Below are 20,673 nucleotides of genomic sequence, written 5' to 3' on the forward strand. Positions count from 1 at the left end.
GCGGACTGAGAAACATGAACACAATTTATGCCTTTTAGTTTTGACTTCGATGATTATTGCGCTAAAGTTGTTCTCATAGATTAAAAAAAAAATATTTTTTAAAAACTGGAGTGTCCTGCTGTCCTAAAGGACTTTGGCTGATATTGATTGCAAATGTAGACTAGACTTTTTTCCGCCGCGGGCCTGCAACCGTTGTTCGGAACGGCGGAGGAAGCTGGCACTTGCGAATGCTAACAGCTAGCTGCTCGCCAGTATTAGCCACTAACGCTAGAGACTTTTGTCGTGTCTTACAATGACGGCCGGCGTAACCGGGGACCACTGGACTAGAGTGTTCCTTCAAAATGAACACAAGGAACCACCATGAGTCTTCAGACAGATTTATTCATATTGTATGCCAAAAGCACGACATGTTGCAACACAACAAGGCCTCATGCGGCGATTGGACAAACAATTTGTCTCTTCATAACAAATAGTCACACTTCAGATGAGCGGAAGTCTCACAAAGTGAGGTTTAGTTTTTGTGAGTGATCGTTAATGCATTGAGGGCACGGCAGTGAGACAGCTGATGCAGTAACTTCCACAATATCATCAAATTACTGCAGTGGATGTAAGCAGGTCAGATTGTCTCATACTCTACATCACACTTACACACATTACGCGTTTGCCAAGACACACACCTCCAAACATACAAACCATATAGTTGTGATGAAGCTATCTGCACTTTTAAATACTATACATATATATATATCGTACAACAAACATTTTCAAGGACAAATGACAACATAAAAAATAACTAAATAATATATCCAGTCACGCTACACTTGAGAAGAATTTATAAATGCTTATAAATAGTTAGTAATTATAAAGCCTTAATAAACAATTATACGTGACTTTAAACAATTTTCAACAACAAATTGTTGGCTCACTATTTGGCAAGTTCAAGCTACTTCATTTGTTAGGTACCAAGTTTACAACCAATGTCAAAAGTGATTTCCGGCTTTGTGGAGGGGCAGTACAAGTCAGTCACTCATTGGCAAATTGTTTTGATATGCATCCAAGCGAGACCCCCGACCACGAGTTCTGCCTTTACTAGTTTGCCTGTCTGCGACTGTTTGAGATTCTGCTACCACGGCAACAAATTCTGAGTTTCCCCTTCAGTATCTCGTGGATTATGGTTCAAAAGGTCAAATTTCATTACTGAACTTGTCACAGTTGATAAATAATTTCTCACTCGTCTGGTTGTTTGGTCTTCTGCACTTTGGCCGACACCTCACTCACCCATGACAGCTCGTGGCAAGCAATACAATTTTCATGCCTGATACAATAATTTTTTGGCACTTTTACGTTAACGTTCCACTTGCATTAGGTGCTGTGACCAAACAGCTCCAGCAGATGGCGCTCCACCCGTAGGGGCTGCAAGGCCTTACACATAATTTTTCAATTGAACAAGATCATGCTTAGGCTTCTTCAGCATTATCCGTATTTGTTTCTGATAGGTTTTGCTAATGTTACAGTCCACTTGCATCTGGGCCAACGAGTGTATCAACATCCAATCAGATGGAGCTCCATGTATATGGATAGCTTGGGCTTTCAAAACATGTTTTAATCAAACAAGTCAAAGAGATATGTTATATTACTGTTCAGCATTGGTGGCATAATTTGCAGTTAGGATTGTATAACTTTAGGGTCCGCTCGCATCGGGGCCTCATGTCGAGCTTGCTACATGACAGCATTAATAAAATTTGATTGATTGAATTTAAGTATGGTGATGTGAGTCAACGTTAACCAGTAGTTTATTAAAGCTTAATAACATGTTTATAACCCATTTATAAACCATTCATAAGCCCTTTTATGATTGTAAAGTGCTACCTAAAAGGCTAAACTCTAAAAAGCAGTAACTGGAAGTACAAAACAAACAGGACCACACCACGCTGACACACTTTCTAGCTTAAAGACCATCTTGTGCCAAAGGTGATATTAGCCGAGACAGGATAGACATTGTTACAGAATAATCAAAGTGAAAGACGTCTACATGAAGGCACAAGAAAAGACAAGAGCACTGAGGACTGCTACGGTCACGACGAAGCACAACGGGCTAAAGGTTTGTCTTTAGGTCATATACGATTTATGTACACACGTTATTATACCCTTACCTTGTTGTGTCACCACTTATAATAGTTATAGCTATGATGCAGTGGAATCATGTCAAATAAAATCAGAAGGCAGTGTGAGCTGACGGCGGAGGAGCTGCTTCAGTTTTCCGCCGGAGTCTCTTTCGCAGCTGCTGCGGCTAAAAAAAAAAAAAAAAAAGTGATATATTATTTAACTCCCTAAAGTGAAACTCCATTTTGAATCTGTGGATGGTCAGGGCCAAGGCACAGGTAAGGGAAGCCAACATGGGAGGTGAAAAGGGGAGGCTCACCCTTTGAGACGATGAGGTTTTCCTCCTGCGCCTCCTCGTCTCCAGGGGCCCTACAGAGAAAGAGAAAGAGAGAGAGAGAGAGAGAGAGAGAGAGAGAGAGGTTGTCATGGTAACCACATGTGTCAAGTGGCATGACTAAAGCACTTTTTTTTGTCATTCAGAAGGGCACAGCGGCATACCTGGGTTTCTGGTTGATACTGCAGCGGCACCGTCGACCTTGAAACAGAAAGAAGAAACTCATTTGCAAGATGCAGTCGCTTTGAAAAGTTTTAGGCACACAAAGTCAATTTCTTTGCGTTTTGTTGTGTACTGAAGACATTTTTCGGATCAAAAGATTAATATGAGACAAAAATTCAGAAACATAGCATTCATTTCATGGTATTTACATCTAGATGTGTTAAACAACTGCGTTTAACTGAGATTGTATCTCAAATATACTTTCCCCATTGCTATTAATGTAAATGCCATTAATCCATTCTAGTCATTTACTGTACTTTATAAAAACGTTATCATTTCTCTGTTCGGACTATCCTCACTAGTAATAACAACATAATTATATAGAATACAATTTTTAAATCATGATTTCATTCTTTCACTTAATGGGCCTTCTTCTGATGTGCGTGCCTTGGCCACCAGGGGCGGCATAACACAGGTATAGATATAATGAACTCAATATAATGTGCTCTATTTTCATGTGTAAATTTTGCATGTCAGGCGACGAGACATGTTAGACTGATATTGGAAATGTCATAGATGAGTACAGGCCGGCGTATATGACAGAGGGTTGGCTGCGCCACTGTGGGAGAGATTACAGCCAATTTTTCTATTGCCTAACATTTAGACTTTTTTCATATAACTGTCTATTTAAAAAAAACTTTGTACCTTAACAACTTCCTTGTGTGGAAAATTGCCATTGCAAACATAATTTTTGACTGATACTGTCAGTGAGGTGAATATCATACAGTGTGCAAAAGAACACACTCGCAAGGTGGTTTACTTACTGAGGATGAGCAGAATTCCCAGCGTGAACAGCACCACAGCTAAAGCTAGTCCACAAATCCTCAGGCTCTCGTAGTCTGCCCGGCAAGATAGCGAGCCGAAAAGCAGCACAGAAGCAAACATTGGCTTTTATTGTCAGGAAAACACACAATACAATCGCTGATTCTTAAATTGTGTTACATTCTTGGAACTTGGGTTATAAGGAAGAGTTCATTCAGAAACACACGGTAGCCTGTGTGTGCTAACTACAGCTCGCTTCCAAACACGGCTCACTCGATGTCAGAATTTAAATCGGGCAGCAGCCGCTACCTGTTTCACTTTTAGGATGATCAATGATCACCACCATCTCGCTATGAAAAGGGAATTTATATTGTATTTAGTGTGTATTTAAATGTGCTTTCGAACTCTGTTGCTAAAGCTTACGCGGGTTAACATGAAACTCAATTACCCACAATGCTTCTGTTTTCTATCACGGATGACGAGGATAACCACTACTGCGCATGTGCATTGCAGAAAGGCATACAGCCCATTGGAAGAAGCGAGAGATAATACACAGCGCTAAAGAAAAAAAATATTTTAAAAAAGATGCGTCATCTATTAAAATTAATTGTCGACTGTTTTTAATCAAGTAAAATACGCAATGTGCGTATACAATTTGGTTACAGTAGAGACATGAGAGAGCGGCAATGGTTATATAACATGGCGTGGCGAAACGATTTATGTTTTTTTTTCTTGTCGATACATATTTTAACTCATTTGACTCGATATTAAATCGATATTTGATGCATTTTTACATCTCTAAAAAAGAAAAAAAAATAGGGAAAAAAAACTCTTTCAGTGTGCTTATTAATAGCATGTACGACAAAAAAACTTACCATAGACAAAAGGGTTTTTCTCCTTTTCAGGTTCATCTATAAAGACAAATACACCTTTTTCATTCTCAAGTCTTTCTTTTTTTTTTTGCAGTTTTAAGTTGATATGTTGACATCAACCACGAATTTCTCTTCCAGACTGCAAAAGTCGGACACAGACTGATGATTGTGTGCACTCACCCTGAACATCGACGTCTGCTTCAGCTGACAGTCATCCACATGAATGCCAGATAAAACATAATAAAAAGAGCCTCAGTGTGATGGTTGACAAGTTAACAAGACAGCATTTGACATCAAGCATGCGCGCCGAATGTTACCACAGTGTGACTTTCACACTCAGCCAGTGTGTGAAAGTCACAAAAAAAAACCAAAAGGCCCGGAAGGAGTCAGTGATGATTTAACGCTGCCCCCTTGTAGATAATCTGCATTCATGCATGTGTGTTTCATATGAGAGGCCAACAGGGACATATTTCAAGATTACTTTTTTTGTATGACAAAAATGTTATTGTATTAATAAAATCTCCATTATTTTTTTTATTTTAATAAATGAGTAAATATATTTTAATGTACCAATTTAAGGGTGGGGCTAAATGAATGTACAAAAAGTATAATTTGACCGAAATAATTACAACTTCTTTAATGTACACATAAGATCAACAGATAAAGATCACATAAATGAATTAAATTAATCATGTGCATATTTTTAACAGTACATTTTTAGGGGGGAAGCGGCTGAATTAATTTAAATAAAAAAAGTAAAATTAAAAGAAATGAATTATTGCCCGTTTTTAATTATGTCATTCTTAATTCATGTAATTACAATAGCTTAATTATTTATTAAATTAAAAATGTTCAGTGGATGTCTAAAATTATAAATAAAAGTACGGATACTCATTTTTAAAACATACATTTATGTTAATTAAAAAGCATTTTTTTAAAAAAAATCAATAGTAGTAAAATTGTCCAAAATAGCTAATGAATAAATCATTAAAACAGATAAATACAAAAAATTAAAATAAAATAAATCAATGCATTAAAATCGAACAGTATTTAATTACTTAAAGCTAAATTAATGCAACAAATCTTACAGGAGTCTCTGTGTGTGTGCTCGTGTACTTACCAGCCACACACACTAGGAGTGAAGAGAGGAAGAGAGTAGTTTCCATGGCAACTGTTGATAAAGACCAATAAAAAAGGGAGTGTGAGGAGAGCACAAATGAGAGTAAAATAAAAAAAGAATTGCACTGGCTTGTGCTGCATTTTGAGACGTGAGTCCCCTTGCGCATTCATCACCGATGTACAAATTCCTGAATAAAATGAAAATTGAACGCATCGCTGAGCATTGTTCCACAGAGCAGAAGAAGATTGTCTTTATAAAGGCTCCTGTTCATCATTCAATTAGAAAAAGGACAAAATAGACTTTGCTTTTCTTACTCAAAATGGCCTCGACTATGATATCACATCCAAAACCAGATCACGCAGCCGGAGTGAAGTCTCTCTGTCTTTGAGTGGTCTTATCGATTTGCTTGTAATGTAATATAGATGAAGCTCACAGGAAGGAATTTCCACTAATGGTTCATTACAGTTCAGCAGGATGTGTTTGAGAGACAGTCACGTCAAGAGCGCTTGGCTGAGGTGAGCGAGACTCCGCCAAGGGAAAAAAAAGTCAATTCTCCGACTATACCCTAGATACCATTTTCCTGCATACAGTGAATCTAAAAAGTTGACACACCCCAGTTCAAATGCCAAAACACCAACAAAACAGCGTCTGTCGGCAAAATGGCGGCGTCGGGTTACCCCAACCCTGTCATATAGAAGCCGTTCCGGTATTAACGGGATGGCTAATTTCAGCATGACAAAAATAGGGTGTGTGAAGTGTGTAATTATTGATCTGTTGGATAGTTTTGACAAGAGCAGATGCCAGATTTTTTATTAACATGTTATCCAAATTCTAAGGATTTTAGTTTGGGACTCCCCCCCCCCTTCACCTTCCTTTAGTTTTCCTATTTCATCAAATAAAATCAGTTCCATCTTCCTCTGTTGGTCATTTTTTTTTATGTTGCTTGGGTGGTTGAAGCTGTTAAAAGAATTTTGTAGCTCTGTACTTGAGAGGTGTAATGACAAGATAACATTTCTATTTAATTTCCATTTCCAATAAACCACAAAAAACAGAGGCGGCTTATATTATTACTATTATATTAAATAAAATGTTAAAATATTTTTTTATAAATATTAGTGGGCACAATTTCTAGAGCACAGACATAGATCGAGGTGGCATGAGCTGTTTTTTTCTGCGAATAATATATATATGCCTGCATTGTTATATTGTCAGTCTACATGTGGTGCTCCACTGTTGTTTCCAGGGTTACAACATTCCCAACACAAAACAAGGGAGCATCACTTATCTTTCAAATTAATGATGCCTGCTGAGGGTCGCTGCAAAATGTTCTCTTTTTCAGGAATGAATTAATACTCTCCCCATCCCCAAGGACACCACGCGACCTTGGCCTATTTTCATGCAGGCTACAAGCACACAAAGTGCGCCACTCACGTCAAACGCTCATTACAACTGGTTAGAACACTGCGATCTTTCACGTGACGCTAAATGCATTTTATCGGGAGTCTTGCTTGAAGTCTGTTGGTGCCCGTTTACGGACTACGTTTAAGTGCATCCGCCTAAAAATATGTTTTTGTCTCCTTAATTCGATCAGGGACGTTTACATCAGCAGGAGGAGAATTCCTGCCCACTTAGGTCTGGCAAGATGGCTGCTTGACAACAAAGGTTTCAGTCATTTCAGAATTCATTTTGGATTTTTTTGCTGACGTAATCATCTATTTACTACTACTATCGACTGCAGTCTTTTATCAGACGAAAATCCATTGTGTATATACGCTTAGCAAATTAGCGTGTATTGCGCAGATGCACACTGTGTTATTATGGTGTATTGTCTGTTTGTTTGTTTTTTTTTAATACAATTGGATTGTACGAGTTAGCAACTTCAACCAATTCGGGTTACTGCATTCATTACTGTGTTGAGAGGTGTTTTTAATAATTCACCACTCTCAACTACCTAAATAATTGGCATAGCTGTAAATTGCAATAATAAGTGTTGTTAAATGACAGTGAGAGTGAATTCAAAGTCAACATTATTATAACTGTAAATGTACAAAATTATATATGCTCTATTATATAGGAACATCAATAAATTGATGCTAAAATTTAATCATTCGGCATGTTAACAACGATCGATGCTAACTGTTAGCATATCAATGGCGTTTTGTATTGTTTGTTAGCATTAAGCTAAGCTGATTTCGCTAAGACAAAGCTGCGGTTGTTTTAAATATGTGATTCTCTCTTGACCACCTGTTTAAATATCCGTTGCGATTTTGCAACGGTCAAAGCTAACCGTTGGCATGCCAATGGCGTTTTGCATTCATTTTGTGAGCATTAAGATAACCTGATTTTGCTAAGACAAAGCTATGGTTGTTTTAAATGTGATTTCCCTTAAACTTTGCAAATGTTGTATAGTGAATAAAACGCTCGTGTAAAAGTTGCATTTTATGAGGCCGCAACCTTTGACATAATTTAATCGTCCCTCCATGGTCATATTTATGGATGACGTAACACAAAGGGTCAATTAGTAAAATACAGTGACAATCTGCATCGTGTTATGACGTCATGTTTTCCCTGTTGAACATAAGAGGGTCACATGAACAGGTCACGTACGCAACAGAGGCTTCCTATCAGCACACGTGACGTCACCGTGGCAACCGGCCGCACGGTTCTTAATGTCTTTTTTTTTTTAATCACCATGGCAACTGTGTCGGGTTGGAAAGTAGGGGACCAGTGGAGTCCACTCGTGAAACGCGAGGGGCGTGGCGGCGAATCACCGAACAAACACGATGTTTCGATTGCAAAAACATAAATGAGATGACAGTGACAAAGATAAAAATAAGAAAATAGTATATTAATGAAGGGGGCAGCCTTGACACGCGCGCGCGCGTGCAATCAACCTGTGGCTCGCCTGATGGCGGACAGAAATGCGTCCATTATCCTCCCACCCGCATCTCATTTCAATGTCGAAGCGTCACGACTATGTTGATCCACGCGCCTATTGTCCATTAGAAGGCATGGTGATGATTTATGTTGCAATGAGACGCACCCTCGTCGAACATAACTCAATTATTTTTTTCGCCTTTTGGGTCACGATAAAAAAATACGTCAATTAACCTTTTTTTTCTTTTCAAAGTTGCATTATGAATACTAATCCTCATAATGAGCGACTTACCTTTTGCTTATCCAGCAGTTGAACAAATAGATGAGCCACCCACCGATATCACTCAGCAGCTTTACAATGTTCTTCTCATCTGTGTGTGGCAAGCTGGACCCGAGCAAGAACTAGAAAAACGAGGAGGCGGCGGGATGGACAACAATATGATCTCCTGGAATGATTTTTTTTTTTTTTTTTCGTCCCCCAAAGTCTCCCTCCCACCCTCTTTCTCTCTCTGTCTCTCCCCTTGGGTCAAGAGAGCTTCATTATTGCTGTGAGCAGCAACAGAGAGATTGTTTTGTTTTTTTTCCCCTACATTTTATTTCTCCATCTTTGGACAATGCAATAATTCCACAGATCAATCCAACAGGCTAATTGAAAAAAAAAAGCTGCAAAAACAGGCTATACTGGTGATACACAGTGTGCATATAAGAGATCCACTCACACACAATAGTTATTGTGCCCTTTAAATATTTGAAATCTGAGACGTGCCCCGAGGAGGGAAAGTACACAGTCATTTATTATATTTATAGTGGAATCTCTACAGTGGCTTTGGAAAGACACACTTCCCAAAGAAACTAACAGAAATATAATAAAAAAAATGTTTGCCGATAAAACATTAAAAGCTAAACGTAAGTGCATTGTGCTTCAGGAGATATTCTTTTGCGTACCGCTAGAGAATGACCGGGTATAAAATATTGCCTTTATGCTGGTCTGAAGGAGATCTTATTTGAGAACCAATATGGGATTGAATGCGCACAAAAAAAGAGAATAAAGTCGTAGTCTTATGAAAAGAAAGTTGGGGGGGGGGGTCAATATAGTCACTTGCATGGTGGCGAGTTCCTGAAAAAAAAAGAAAATATGTATAAGAAAATTCATATTTATTGTAACAAAATTATTTGGGGCAAAAAGACGTAAAAAAAAATATTTTTTTTTAAAGCAAAAAAATATTTGTAAAACATTTGTCATACTGGCACATTTAAGGATAGAGTATTTTTTATTCTTTTCAAACTCATGCCGGCGTATAGCTAACAGATTGTCAATAATGAAAAACACTCCGCTGATCTTTCAAACTACGCTCACAATAACTTAACCCTGTATTTATTATGTTTTTAAACAATGAAACTGAAGATGACAGTAAAAAAGTGTCAATTTGGGCCACCAAATCATGGGGAATTTTGTGCAAAAAAAAAAATTCAAACCAAGTAACCTTTGCCACAAATCAAGCTATAAAAATCCCAAGTTATTGAAGTAACGCAACTTTGAATCCTTCTTCCGCAAAAAGGATTGCAATGAAGTTAGCTGACTCTGTGGCTCAAACATTCAACCACAACACATGTTGAGTGTATATCAATGAGGGGAAAAAAATCCCAGTGGCAGAGAATACGTACGCAAAGGACCAGCCATTGTCAAAGCTCGTTACATGAAGGCAAACGTGGCGGAAGCAGGAAGGATTGCAAGACAAGTCATCAGTGCATCAAGTGGCAACAAACTGGTCTCACAGCTGGAAACACGGCGTTCGGTATTGTGGCGTCGCCTCCGCTACATACAACCTGAAATCCGTCTGTCTTCTGTTTTATGTGAAATCTCTTCCGTGATCGTTTGAAGATGGCGTCAAAGGGAAGTGATCAATGGAGGAAGAGGAGGGAAACAGTGGCATTACGGTCTCACGTGCTGTGGGAGAGCAAGGTACAAATCAATGAGAAGGTTGGTAGTTGGGCTCCCTCTAGTGGTATGCCAAAGAATCGCTGATTTAAATGTTCAAAATGCATAATGGAATAGTGGCGTCAACGTTCAACTTAAAAAAATAAATAAATAGATCAGGTACTGTACTTTTTAAATTTTTAGAACTTGTTTTATATTTTTTAAGTTTGATTTTATTCGTTATGTGCCATACATTTGAATTGCCTCACATTTAGGTACAGTTGTTTAATTCCCTAAGCACAGTGCAAGGAATGTTTAAGACCAAGATTTCATAAATTTATAATAGTTTAACAATAATATAAGAAAAGTATTTTATTATCACTGTCGATTATATTTATTTAATTGATTTTAAAAATGTGTTACAATGGATTTTCTTACAGTTTACTTCCATTCGTCAATTTATATTTTATATTAATTATCAACACATTTAATTGTATTCATTTTGAAGGTTTATTTTGTTATTAATTTATGACATGCTTTCAACCAAATAGGCGACACTGAAGATGAGGGACAATAAGCAACTTTCTTAGTAATACTATTTGCTTAATAGTAATGTATGCCTTTATGACTTTTACACTTTTAAACATTTTTCTATTTTCTGTACTGCTAGCTGATTGTTTAAAATTAGATGGAAATCTATTTTACATAAATATACAGGAAAGATGTGGTCAATGCATCTAAATTCTATATTGTGCTTTTATATGACGTGTGATTTGTGGAGAACAAGGAAGTGAGATTGTAAATTTCAGAATATGCCGCGAGTCACTAAAAAAAAAAATAATAATTTGAGAGTCTCACCTGCATGTTGGTGTAGATCCAAGGCAGAAGACGACTCACGCTGGTGTAAACACCCGGCTTGTTTTTCTCAGCGCATCCATCCCCCCAGCTGGTGATGCCCACCAAGTACCACACATTGTCAGTCAGACATACCAGTGGTCCACCGCTGTCACCCTGGTGAGCGTTAGAAAAATGAGTTCACCATCCCATTCATTATCTGGGTCGCTCATCTTTTACTCAATTGACAAAAAAGGAGCAGTCTTGTTCGCGTTTAAACTCTTCTCCAGTCCCCCAAGAAGTCACAAATCCAAATCTGCTCGGCAACCCACCTGACAGGAATCCCTGCCTCCCTCCAAATGTCCGGCACAGACCATGTTCGCTGTCACAGCGCCTCCATACGCCAAAGGGTTGTTGCACTCTGGCGTGCTGATGATGTCAACAGTTACCTCCATCAGGTCATTGGACACGCCGCCTGTGTTCAAGAAAAACAACACACCTGGTGACAAATGTCATTTAAAGCACAGCAGTACCTCAGTTAAGCACCTTAAAATATAACCAATGTTAGTCAGCGCACCTCAATGCTTCATTTTAGCCGGCATCAAAAGATTAAGGTTGATAAAAACAGGGCAATATTAAGAGACGATGTTAGCGTTAACTCATTTACTGCCATTGACGGCTAAAGACGTCAAATATCCAATTTTTATTTTTTTTTTTTTTTTTTACCCGGCTGGTAGTGAATGAGTTAAGTAAGTGGGCTAATTTAAAAGATAAAATACTACTAGAGTAGCTTCATATGCTAATAAGAGTATTCAATGCATAGGCCGAATACGCGACGATTCGTAAACGCGGCCGTGTGCTCTCATCTGACTGCATTTCTCATTGCTAAGCGAGCATTATCATTTATTTCATTTCAGGTAAAAGAGAAACATTGGCAAAGCTTACCCGATCCTGCCTCGGTGGTACCAAAGCCTGACGTCCAACAAGCGGTGCCAGGGAGAAATTGCTGCGCAGTTACTGGCAGGCACGCCGGGTGAACATCATCTGAGAGACGGACCACAGATTATAGATCTGCATGATGCGTGTTTTTCAACGAGCAAATTAGTTGGAAATAGCAGAACAACTGCAAGATAAAAAAAGATTGTGTTTACCAAACAAAAAACATCTTAAAAAGGGATTTCAATTGGAAAATTTGTTATGATTTTGAGTTTATAACACACGGCCTGTTCTTGAATCATATTGCAGACGATGTACATCAAATTGCCTTTTATTGGTGAGATAATATGTGCAACCCTGATTAAATAAATACAAATACATTTATTTGGATGATTCAAATTAAGGTTTGCCTTTTCGGCCATCACAGCATCCCTAAACTCTAGGCATGAAGATATACTTTTAAAATTCTTTAACAAATGCTGAAGATTTCAATAAGGTTCGTTCCATTGAATTTGAACAAGATAAACGTCTGAACATCATCCACATACAAGTGAGAATGAAAGCGAAAAGAAGATTTACCAACCGTCAAAGTTAACCTCAGTGGCAAGTTTGAGCAGAGCAATGTCTTGATCATTGGTCAAGTTGTTGTAGTTTTCATTGAGGATGATCCTCTCCACCGCCAAGGGCGCAGGTAAATCATTCAGAGACAGCACGCCTGCATACACTTGCCAGAACTGTGGCGAGAGCATTGAGGGGTTGTTCCTGTACGACGACATCAATAAGTAACCCATTTGAGTCGCTGGTGATATGTGAAGCGGTCGGGTCGGGTCACCTCGGGAAGCAGTGAGCTGCGCTCAGCACAAAATCAGCAGAGATCAGGACCCCTCCACACACGTGGGACCCTTGAAAGTGCAGCGATAACTGCCATGGCCAATGACCCCTTACGGCAATGCTGCCACCAACGATGCGGGACGTGGATTGCTGCGTGCCACACTCTGTTAAGAGACATCATGTCAAAGGAGAAACTGTCTGCGGAAACAACCGGGATCCCTCACCGGAGCAACACTCTGCTACTGTTAAAAACAAAAAGGTAAGCAGAGCTGCATTGAGTTTTTGGGATTAGCATTAGCTAAAGTCGTTAGCTTCTGCTAAGAGGTACAAAAGGACATCGCAATGTCTCGCTTCTCTTTCCACACAAAGATACTGTGAGCTTTCCTCTCGGGAAAGTTACTTGAGGTCAGCCTATGTGCCTGTTCTTCACAAAATTCTGACTTGCCAGCGGGACTTACGGGGTGAGGAATACAGTCAATCACTTGCATGAGACAGTCATCCCCTAAAAACAGGCTAATTTTATTGAAACAAGTAAATTTGGCGCCATCTTGTGGTATCGTGTGTTCACCTTCCATGTGGTCAAGCCATACTTTGTCTAATAAAGGGGTGGGGGAACTTTTTGATTGGTGGGCCACAATGGGTTCTAAAATTTGACAGAAGGGCCGGACCAGGAGCAGATGGATGGAGCGTTTTGGTATCCTCACCTCATCAGAAAAAAAAAAACAAACATTTAATTTGAAATGAAAATGAACAAAAGCATTACAACAAAATATCTGTGTTTGACACGCCAAAGTATTTTGAAAATAAAACATTAAGCTTTATTGATTTAATTTTTTTCAAGTTTGGCGGGCCGGATTAAAACGTTTAGCAGGCCGGATTTGGCCCCCGGGCCGTAGTTTGCCCACGCATGGTCTAATAGAAACAAAATGTTTTGTCACCGTCCTGTAGAATCAATCCACAATCACAAACCTTTTTGGGTGGACATCAATGACTTGTAGATTTGATCTAGATTCGATCAATCTAGCTAGCCATCGACAACCATATGCAGAAACATTGCGTTTCAAATTCAGATTTAAGAAGTCTAAATTTAACACAGTGGTGCCTTGAGATGAGTTCCGTTAGTTTTATGTTGACGTGTAACATTCATTTGTTTCCTATTGAAATGAAATGGAACAAATTGAAACCTTTTCATTGTGTTTCTCATTAGGTGTTAGCATTAAGCTAGCAACTAATGCAAAAATCCTAATTAAAAAACAAGAAAAATCATGTGAGAACTAGCTCATATTCAAGAGTAATATGTTGCTGCGCTGAATATTAAAGTGATATAAAACAGCACAGCTGAAAGGATGACATTTCAGTGTTGAGGTGGCTCATACAACGCAAGTGTGTATTACGTGACCGTGTGCGTCACAGGACAGGAGGCACAGATGGCGGCTGCTTACCGACGCACTGCAGGGAGACGGTGCTCTGATCCGGACATGAGGCACTATGTGATGTCACAATAAGAGAGACATGTCAAGCCAAATTTCACATTTGAGTTTCACACAGAATATTGAGATGCAAAACATCGCAAATTACGGTGACACCTAAAGTTACCATTGAGATCGATTGTTCCAGAGCCCAAATGTTGCAGCAGACAAATAATATGCAAATTAACCATCAAGCTAGCAACATTAGCAATCCACTTGAATGTGGACGAGGGGAAATTCTGGTCAAAACTCAAAAGACCAACGTCACTCATTATCTTCCTGCTCATACGGATTCATTTGAAAAATTATTTACCTGACTTCTACTTGACCTTGGATGGAGTCAGACAATCCATCGCTCATTACTAGACCAAGAGAGTCCTGTTCTGTGATATTTGTGTGGCTAAAAGACCTACAAACATGGGGGAAATGTAACTAAAATTTAACGGTATCAATGACTTCTAAAGAAAGGGCTGGATGAGATCTTACATTCTGAACCCGAGTTGGGCGCAAGTCTGGTCAGCAAAGCTTTGGTTCCAACCGTTGAAGCAGACAGGAAGAAAGCGGCCATCTTGGGCCGTCCTGACCTCCAGACGGTTTCTAATCCCAAACCTCACTGGCAAAGTGGCATAGCAAAAAAAAAATGAAATAAATAAGGGCAGTTTTATACTTTTTATCACGACAGGAAATTAACTCAATCCTGTGCCGCCGTTTCATCTACAGCAGGGGTGTCCAAACATTTTTGTCTAAGTCGTCAATCCTATTCCCCGAGGGCCGGTTTTGTGAATATTTTCCATTTGGCTGCAAAACACCCGATTCAAATTCACTGAAATAGATGTGCCGCAATTAGCCCGCAGGCTATAGTTTGGACACCCCTGATCTGTAACATTTGCTCTTCTATTACAGGAATGACATAACTTGCACACTCACCACAGTCCATTTCATCAGAGCCCAGCTCGCAGTCGCTGATCCCGTCACAGTTTACGGTGTTATTAGGGCAATTGTCATTCATCAATATCGACTGGTTGTCGTCAATATTTTCATCCTGTTGGCCGTTGTTGAAAAGGTCTTTTGATAATACCCTGGTGCCATATCGCACTGCCATTAGAGAGGAAGGAGAAGGTAATCAATTCTGGATTGATGATGTGGCTGTCATTTTAATAGCAACCCCCCCAGAGGAGATGAATACGATTATCGTAATTGAACTAAATCCAAACAAATTCTCGTGCGAACAAGTCGGCAATGTTGGTGTATGCCATCAACAATATCCATTAAAAACACCTTTCCTCCAAAGAGAGCCGAGAGAAAACACAAAGAGAAGAGCAAATGAATATGAACGGCAACCTCCGAGCCAGATGGCAACAGCCAGCAGGGCGACGAGGATGAAGGCAGCGCATGATCCCCCGAAGCACTGAGCATTATTTTTACAGCATCCTCTCTTCCTGCTCCGAGGGGCTGTGTGGAAATACAGTACATGCAAAACATATTAAACATCGAATCATACATTAATTTATTATCCAAAGCGCGCAAAGCTGGAGTCTATGCCATTCCCAGCTGACTTTTGGAGAAGTTTAAATTTATGACTAGTTGCCAGCCAATCACAGGGCAACATTTCTTAAATAATGGTGTGGAAAGTGTAATTTACAATGGCCCACAAATTTGGAGCAAATTTCCAAAAATGTGTCTGGAAGTTATTTGACGAGTAGACTTTTTTTTAGCCGTTATAAGTGTGTGTGCGTGTGTGTGTGGGGGTGTGTGCGTATGTGCGTGTGTCTGCGTGTGCGTGTGCGAGAACAAAGAAAAAGAGAGAAAAAAAATGAGAAAAAGGAGAGAGGGAGAAAAAGAAAAACGAAAAGGATGAAAAGCGAAAAAGAGAGAGAGATAAAAAAAAAGACAGAGAGAAAAAGAGAAGCAATGAAAAAGAAGAGGAGAAAGAGAGAGGGAGAGAAAAAGAGAAAAATAAAGAAAAAAGAAAGGAGGAGAAAGAGAGAGAGAAAAAAATAGAAATACAGAACAAGAAAGAAAAGGGAGGAGAAAGAAAGCGAGAGAAAAAGACAAATTAAAAAAAACTGGAGGCGAAAGAGAGAATTGCAGTTAACGCATGTCAAAATGCCAATCGTCTCAGTCGCATTACGCTAATATTAAACACACAAGCTCGCGAAAGTAACGATAGCACATAAGAAGCCCACTCGTCGCATCAAATGATGCCGCCAGCACCTGGTCTGCAAAAGTGCTGGAGTTGTATGAACTGGTCCGGGGCGGGAAAAAAAAAAGTTGAGGACCACTGGTTTACAGTGTGTGCCTTGTGACTGTACAGAAAGTTAGCTGGGATAGACCCCATCTCCTAATAAAGGATAACCCGCATTTTAAAAAAGGATTGGACAGATAAAACATTGCCAGTAAACGTTATATGATTGAAAATCTAACTGCTTGTTTCCATTCCGAAAAGCAAGCGGCAGTGACTTACGTGAACTCGACTGTGTCACTTGGGGGGCAGCCACAGGTGGTACATACTGAGGGACATATTGAGGCTGGTTGGCGGGGATGTGACTCGCACCCACGCCGTACACCACCTCTTCATATGACTTGAGGGGGGGCTGGGCGTGCACAGCGACAGAGTAGTAAGGCGGAGGGGGCTCGTTCTGTGGGAGGAAAAGATTGATAGCATACTGGGGGGGGGGGCTTTTAAAGTCTGTGAGGAATTTTACATCTCGGTTATTTCATGTTTTTTTCAAGCGCATTCTATTTATTACCTGAGTTTATATATCAATTGATTTTTTTTCTTCAAGATTAATTCAAATCAGTAGTGTTTAAGTTTGTTTCTTATTCACATTGAGGACACATTTTCTGTTGTAACCCAACCGGGTAACAGACTTTAATCTCTTCGTAAAAAAAAAACAACAAACAAACAAAAAAAAAACTAACTCGGTCTCACACTAGTGACGTCACTTTACGACACCTCTGTGGTGTGTCAACGAGTAACCAAACAATTATTTTAATATTACAACAAGTAGTATTGAAAAGGAGGACGAATCATTTTCCACTTTTGCCAAAATGAAAAAAAAACATCTTTTAACGAATAAAAAGACCGTTTTGGGCGTTTTAATCCCCGTGTCGATCAAAACGGTTTGCTTTATTGGAAGGGAGTCATTGCTACGTGCACAGTAACAATTGCATTTTTTTTTTTAAATGAAATCATTGTGAGGAGCCAAACTCACGTCACCGATGAACAATGACATGCGGCTAAACTTGTTTGTGATCAGGATTAGCAAAGTCACCTGCGCATGGTCACTAAAGAAGAGGAATGGGGGGGGGGGACGTAAAGATTCAAGCTTTGAGTTGACTTTTTGACAAAAAGGTGTTTCGTAACATCTTCTCCATGATTCAGCGGTCAAGTTTCCATAAAGTCCCGAAGGACAATTAGAGGCCAAATTACTGAGAGGAAAGAGGCAGAGGAGCAGGTTTATCTTATTTCTCAGTCATCGCAAACGTATCGTTTTGCACTGCCATCATTGTCAGGGAGAATGGCTGTTAAATGTCACGTTTACAAGTTTACGCCACACCTGAAAGGTTCCCGTTTCACGACGAATGAGAAAGACAAATAGTGGGCACGCGTTACAGCTTTCAGGGGGGAAAAAAAGCTTTATTATTGTTGCCACAGAATGTCTTTATAAAATAAAAACAAAATATTGTCACATTATTATTGTCAGATATATTATTGTCGCAGATCTAATTGATCAATTAAACAGAAGCTAAATCAAATATAAATAATCACGTTTTTATTGTTTAAAAATATATTTTATAATTCGTAAAAACAAATTTTCACATGTAAATGAAAATGATTAAAAAAACTTCCACGGAATAAGAGTTCAGAGTTGTGTATAAAACTTTGCCAGACTCCAGAAACAAAAAACTAACTTTAAGGCAAGGGGAAAAAAACAATGACATTATTTATTTTACCCCACCCCATTTGACTTTTTTTTTTGTGAGTTAACACAGATTTCAGTTGATAAAGTGAAGTTGGACTAGCTATACAAGAAAGAAGTAGAAACCCAAGGGAACAAAAAGAGCACCCGAAAGGGACTCAAATAATAAAGAACCTACCGGGTTGAGCTTTGCCATCGGAATTAGTCTTTGCCAGACAAGTGGCGCGTTGAGTTATCATGGGTGGAGCTTGTTCACATCCACAGGTGGAAAAATGTGGCTTTGACACATCTGTTGTCAAGCGTATTTTCTTTTCTCTGCTCGGATTATCCCGGACCTTCATGCAAACAATCCTCCATCGGCAGTCTGCATCCTTTCACACACCTGTCCAACCAGTTTCCTTCAAGCCACAGACCACCACAGATGGTTCAGTGGACTGAAACGCAATGTTGTGGCTCAAGAGACACCAGCTGATCTGTCAGCGTGTTTGAAACTAAAGAATCATACCAAAGTTCAATGTTATTTTCATTGAAACGAAACACGTTTCCTACATCTGTTTGAGAAATTTCAAGAGTAATTGCAAAAATTTTCAAACCAAGGTTCAAGTTTCAGGCCACAATTCCAAAAGGTGTATTTGGAATGAATTATGACCAGTTCTAAAAGCAGTGTCCGCACGTCTTTGTCAGGAAAAGCCTATGACAGCACCTGAAATGTATTTTTGGGTTAATCAGAGGCACTTTAAATGGTGGCAGGTGTGTGCTGAGTCCCATTTAACATGAGCTTGAATGTGATTGGTTCATTCTGAACATTGCGACATTCCCATTTTTACAGGGGCAGAGGCAGATTTTTTTTTTCTGGCCTGAATACTCCTTCATAAGTGTTACTTTGTGAAAACAAATAACAGTTTGTCAAATGGCATAAAGTCCAGCCACCAGGGGGCAGCATAATAGTATAGTTTGTGATGTCTCGCTAATCGGGAAAGTTGCTGGTTTAACTACTTTGACAAATGACCTAGCACATATTAAATGTATCATTAAATAAAACATAACAATTATTGACTCATTTTGCTTCGCAGCAGTTTCCTTTTCTATACGTTGATTGCATGCAGGAAGAAACAAACAAAACAAAAGTCAAGTGACCAAGAAAAAAAACACAGAAATGTGAGAAACTGAAGGGGAAACTGAGGTTGATGACATTTAATGTCAAAACTCTTTCTTCTAAACCGAATGACAAATAGAAGTAAGGAAAAAAAGAAGTAAACAAGCTTTCCTTACCCAATGCAAAAATGCTGAAGGATGCTAAAGACAGAGCTATTAAAACTGCGGGAAACATGATTTAACCAAAAAGTCAAATCTAAAAAGATGATCCGCCACGACCCTTTTGGGACATTACGGATGAGTGAAATTTTCAGTCCAAAATTAATATAACATTTAAATCATGTCTGATGTCAAATATGTTGACCGAAATCGATACCAAAATAAGATCTTATGAAACCATCTTAATTTATCAACAATTATACATCTATTATATGACTCATTTTCTTGTAAAATCAGTGGAAACGGATGACAGATGTGATCTATGAGTAAAAAAAAAGATTTTAAACTGTGGTGTGAAGATAAGGTTGTGAGGTTTGAGGTCCAGATATTCTATAATGATTGCACTATTTCAAAAAAATGCCTCATAGTTCAATATGAATCATTTCTCTCCAGTTCGAAGAGGCATAAAACACCAACGAGCCGTCCGAGATGTGATCGCGCTAAAATGAATTTAGAACAATGGCGTTCATTTCATTCATAATTTTGTAATTTAAAAAAAAAAAATTAAACCAGTGGTCTTCAATCCTGTTCCTCTGGCTGTTTTTCATTTCCATTGCAACGCGTCTGATTCCAATAATCCCGATCGTTATCCATCTTCTCGAGACCTTGCCGATAACCTGATCATTTGAATCAGGGGTGATGCAGCCAGCAGATGGATCGAGGAACAGGATCGAGGAACAGGATTGCGGACCCCCTGATTTAAACCGTTATTTTCAGAGGTGGACGACGTTTCCTTCTACTTCTGCGCGGAATGTTCAAAACGGTGACCAGCTTCGGCACTTCAACTAAATCTGCTGGGTCGAAATAATTAACCCAACTTTGGGTCACATGAACCCAATCTGTTTAAAAATCCACAGCAATCCAAGTGTGTGGGTTAGGAAAATAACCCCCAATTTTTTTTGGTCTGGATACAATAGCCGTAACTCCTAAACGATACGTGCCACATCTTTGGTGAAATGTCATAAATTAAAGCTTTAATCAGATTTAATCTCATGTTTGACACAGTTCAAATCCTCGCGGGCCTAATTTTAGGTCATGAAACACATCATTCAAAACGAGATAAACGGGGAAAGTCCTAACGTTTCTCATCTCATCTCACATTTAAAAAAACATTCCGCAAAAGCCTGTTTGCAGAAGTGCTTTACGTCATACGCATTT

General features: G+C 39.1%; 2 protein-coding genes across 5 annotated transcripts; both read right to left on the minus strand.

Annotated features, from left to right (window-relative positions):
* Window positions 1-361: 361 nt before the first annotated feature.
* On the minus strand, window positions 362-8,751 carry fxyd6 (FXYD domain containing ion transport regulator 6). The gene is made up of 8 exons (XM_088300967.1): window positions 8,583-8,751; window positions 5,414-5,464; window positions 4,474-4,497; window positions 4,297-4,332; window positions 3,424-3,498; window positions 2,602-2,638; window positions 2,423-2,472; window positions 362-2,290 (listed from the first exon to the last, which is right to left on the minus strand). Exons 2-8 carry the CDS (start codon window positions 5,457-5,459, stop codon window positions 2,253-2,255), a joined length of 306 nt encoding a protein of 101 aa, XP_088157093.1. The 5' UTR covers window positions 5,460-5,464; window positions 8,583-8,751; the 3' UTR covers window positions 362-2,252.
* A 791-nt stretch (window positions 8,752-9,542) lies between these two features.
* Window positions 9,543-18,907, minus strand: tmprss13a (transmembrane serine protease 13a). 4 transcript variants are annotated; one of them, XM_088300960.1, is made up of 13 exons: window positions 18,380-18,907; window positions 16,743-16,872; window positions 15,620-15,730; window positions 15,206-15,373; window positions 14,765-14,891; window positions 14,592-14,687; window positions 14,252-14,295; window positions 12,811-12,973; window positions 12,562-12,740; window positions 11,988-12,086; window positions 11,375-11,517; window positions 11,067-11,219; window positions 9,543-10,238 (listed from the first exon to the last, which is right to left on the minus strand). In XM_088300960.1, exons 1-13 carry the CDS (start codon window positions 18,395-18,397, stop codon window positions 10,224-10,226), a joined length of 1,446 nt encoding a protein of 481 aa, XP_088157086.1. In that variant the 5' UTR covers window positions 18,398-18,907; the 3' UTR covers window positions 9,543-10,223. The 4 variants fall into 4 exon arrangements, with proteins under 4 accessions (XP_088157086.1, XP_088157084.1, XP_088157082.1 ...); XM_088300958.1 differs by having other exon boundaries at window positions 16,743-16,917; XM_088300956.1 differs by having other exon boundaries at window positions 16,743-16,944.
* Window positions 18,908-20,673: the final 1,766 nt, after the last annotated feature.

Source organism: Idiotropiscis lumnitzeri, chromosome 7 (assembly GCF_059441095.1).
Source record: "Idiotropiscis lumnitzeri isolate Australia: NSW breed Sydney's pygmy pipehorse chromosome 7, RoL_Ilum_1.0, whole genome shotgun sequence".
NCBI classification, from domain to species: domain Eukaryota; kingdom Metazoa; phylum Chordata; class Actinopteri; order Syngnathiformes; family Syngnathidae; genus Idiotropiscis; species Idiotropiscis lumnitzeri.

Coding starts and splice junctions, on each gene's coding strand:
- fxyd6 (XM_088300967.1), bottom strand. CDS start 5,459: ATGGAAACTACTCTCTTCCTCTCTTCACTCCTAGTGTGTGTGGCTG. Junction 3,499..4,296: donor GAAAAACCCTTTTGTCTATG/GTAAGTTTTTTT, acceptor CTTGCCGGGCAG/ACTACGAGAGCCTGAGGATT. Junction 2,473..2,601: donor AGTATCAACCAGAAACCCAG/GTATGCCGCTGT, acceptor CTTTCTCTGTAG/GGCCCCTGGAGACGAGGAGG.
- tmprss13a (XM_088300956.1), bottom strand. Junction 15,731..16,742: donor AGTGACACAGTCGAGTTCAC/GTAAGTCACTGC, acceptor ATTTCCACACAG/CCCCTCGGAGCAGGAAGAGA. Junction 11,220..11,374: donor GAGGCAGGGATTCCTGTCAG/GTGGGTTGCCGA, acceptor AACGCTCACCAG/GGTGACAGCGGTGGACCACT.